General features: G+C 37.0%; 1 protein-coding gene across 1 annotated transcript in view; it reads right to left on the minus strand.

Moving 5' to 3' along the window:
• The window catches only part of LOC119581716, a gene marked incomplete in the record, with an annotated part of 132,029 nt that overhangs the window by 20,210 nt on the left and 110,885 nt on the right, over positions 1-934 (minus strand). The window contains 1 exon segment of the mRNA XM_037929840.1: positions 772-932. Coding sequence (XP_037785768.1) covers positions 772-932 — 161 coding nt within the window.

Genomic DNA, 934 nt, shown 5'->3' on the forward strand with positions numbered 1-934 from the left:
GTTTATTGGTCTCTACAGTCCCATTTAACTTCTGGTATGAAGAACAGGACCTGATACTATTCTTTTTTTAACCTTCCTTATTCCTTTATTACTTATTCGCTATTATGTCTCTCTTTGTTTATTGTTAACAATGCGTTCATTTATTCGTCCGCTTTCTGTTTCCACCTCGTATTCTGTTCATGTTGTTGAAATGCGATCTGTATTTCTTCTCTCTGTGTTTAATCTGGCTTTGAACTTCTGACCTTTTACAGTTAATCCCTCGTGATGTAACTTTCGAAATATTAACACGTCAAAGCTTCCAGTAAGACAGAAAATGAGTAAGTTAAGAAAGGGTTAGGTGAATAGAAGAAATGACAGAAAGACAGATAGATTAAAAACAATGATAGTTAATATGGACTGCTATGTGGATGAATAAATCTTGAAAATGAAAAAAAAAGTAAAATGAAAGAAACGAAGGAAGTAATACAACCAGTGCTACTCAGACGATCTGATGTGACACACCGGGATTACGTGTGCGTGTATGTGTGTATGTATGCGAGAGGGACTGGAACCATATCTGTGTGATATTATCTACTTACGATCCGGGAAAAAATATTAGCTGAACATTCGTGGTAAAATTAGCCTATACAGGAATTTTGATGAAATAGAATAAAAGAAAGCGAAAAAATGACACTTTTTTCTTCTATCTAAATTACAATCCTAAAACAATCATATCTTTCTCTAGCTGTCAGTCTAGAAATAAATCGTCAACTAGTGATCAAATGACCTTACCCATAATAATCACTCAAAGGCAGGAGAGTAACCTTCTCGATAGTCCAGAGACCCTGTAGAAGGTCAATACGCTGGAGAAGGTCGGGGTCAGAGGGAAGGTCAGCAGATGAAGGTAAAACCACGAGAGGCAGTTCATAATGACGGGCGTCCTGTACTCCGTCCT

The sequence above is a fragment of the Penaeus monodon genome, chromosome 15 (assembly GCF_015228065.2).
Source record: "Penaeus monodon isolate SGIC_2016 chromosome 15, NSTDA_Pmon_1, whole genome shotgun sequence".
NCBI classification, from domain to species: Eukaryota; Metazoa; Arthropoda; class Malacostraca; order Decapoda; family Penaeidae; genus Penaeus; species Penaeus monodon.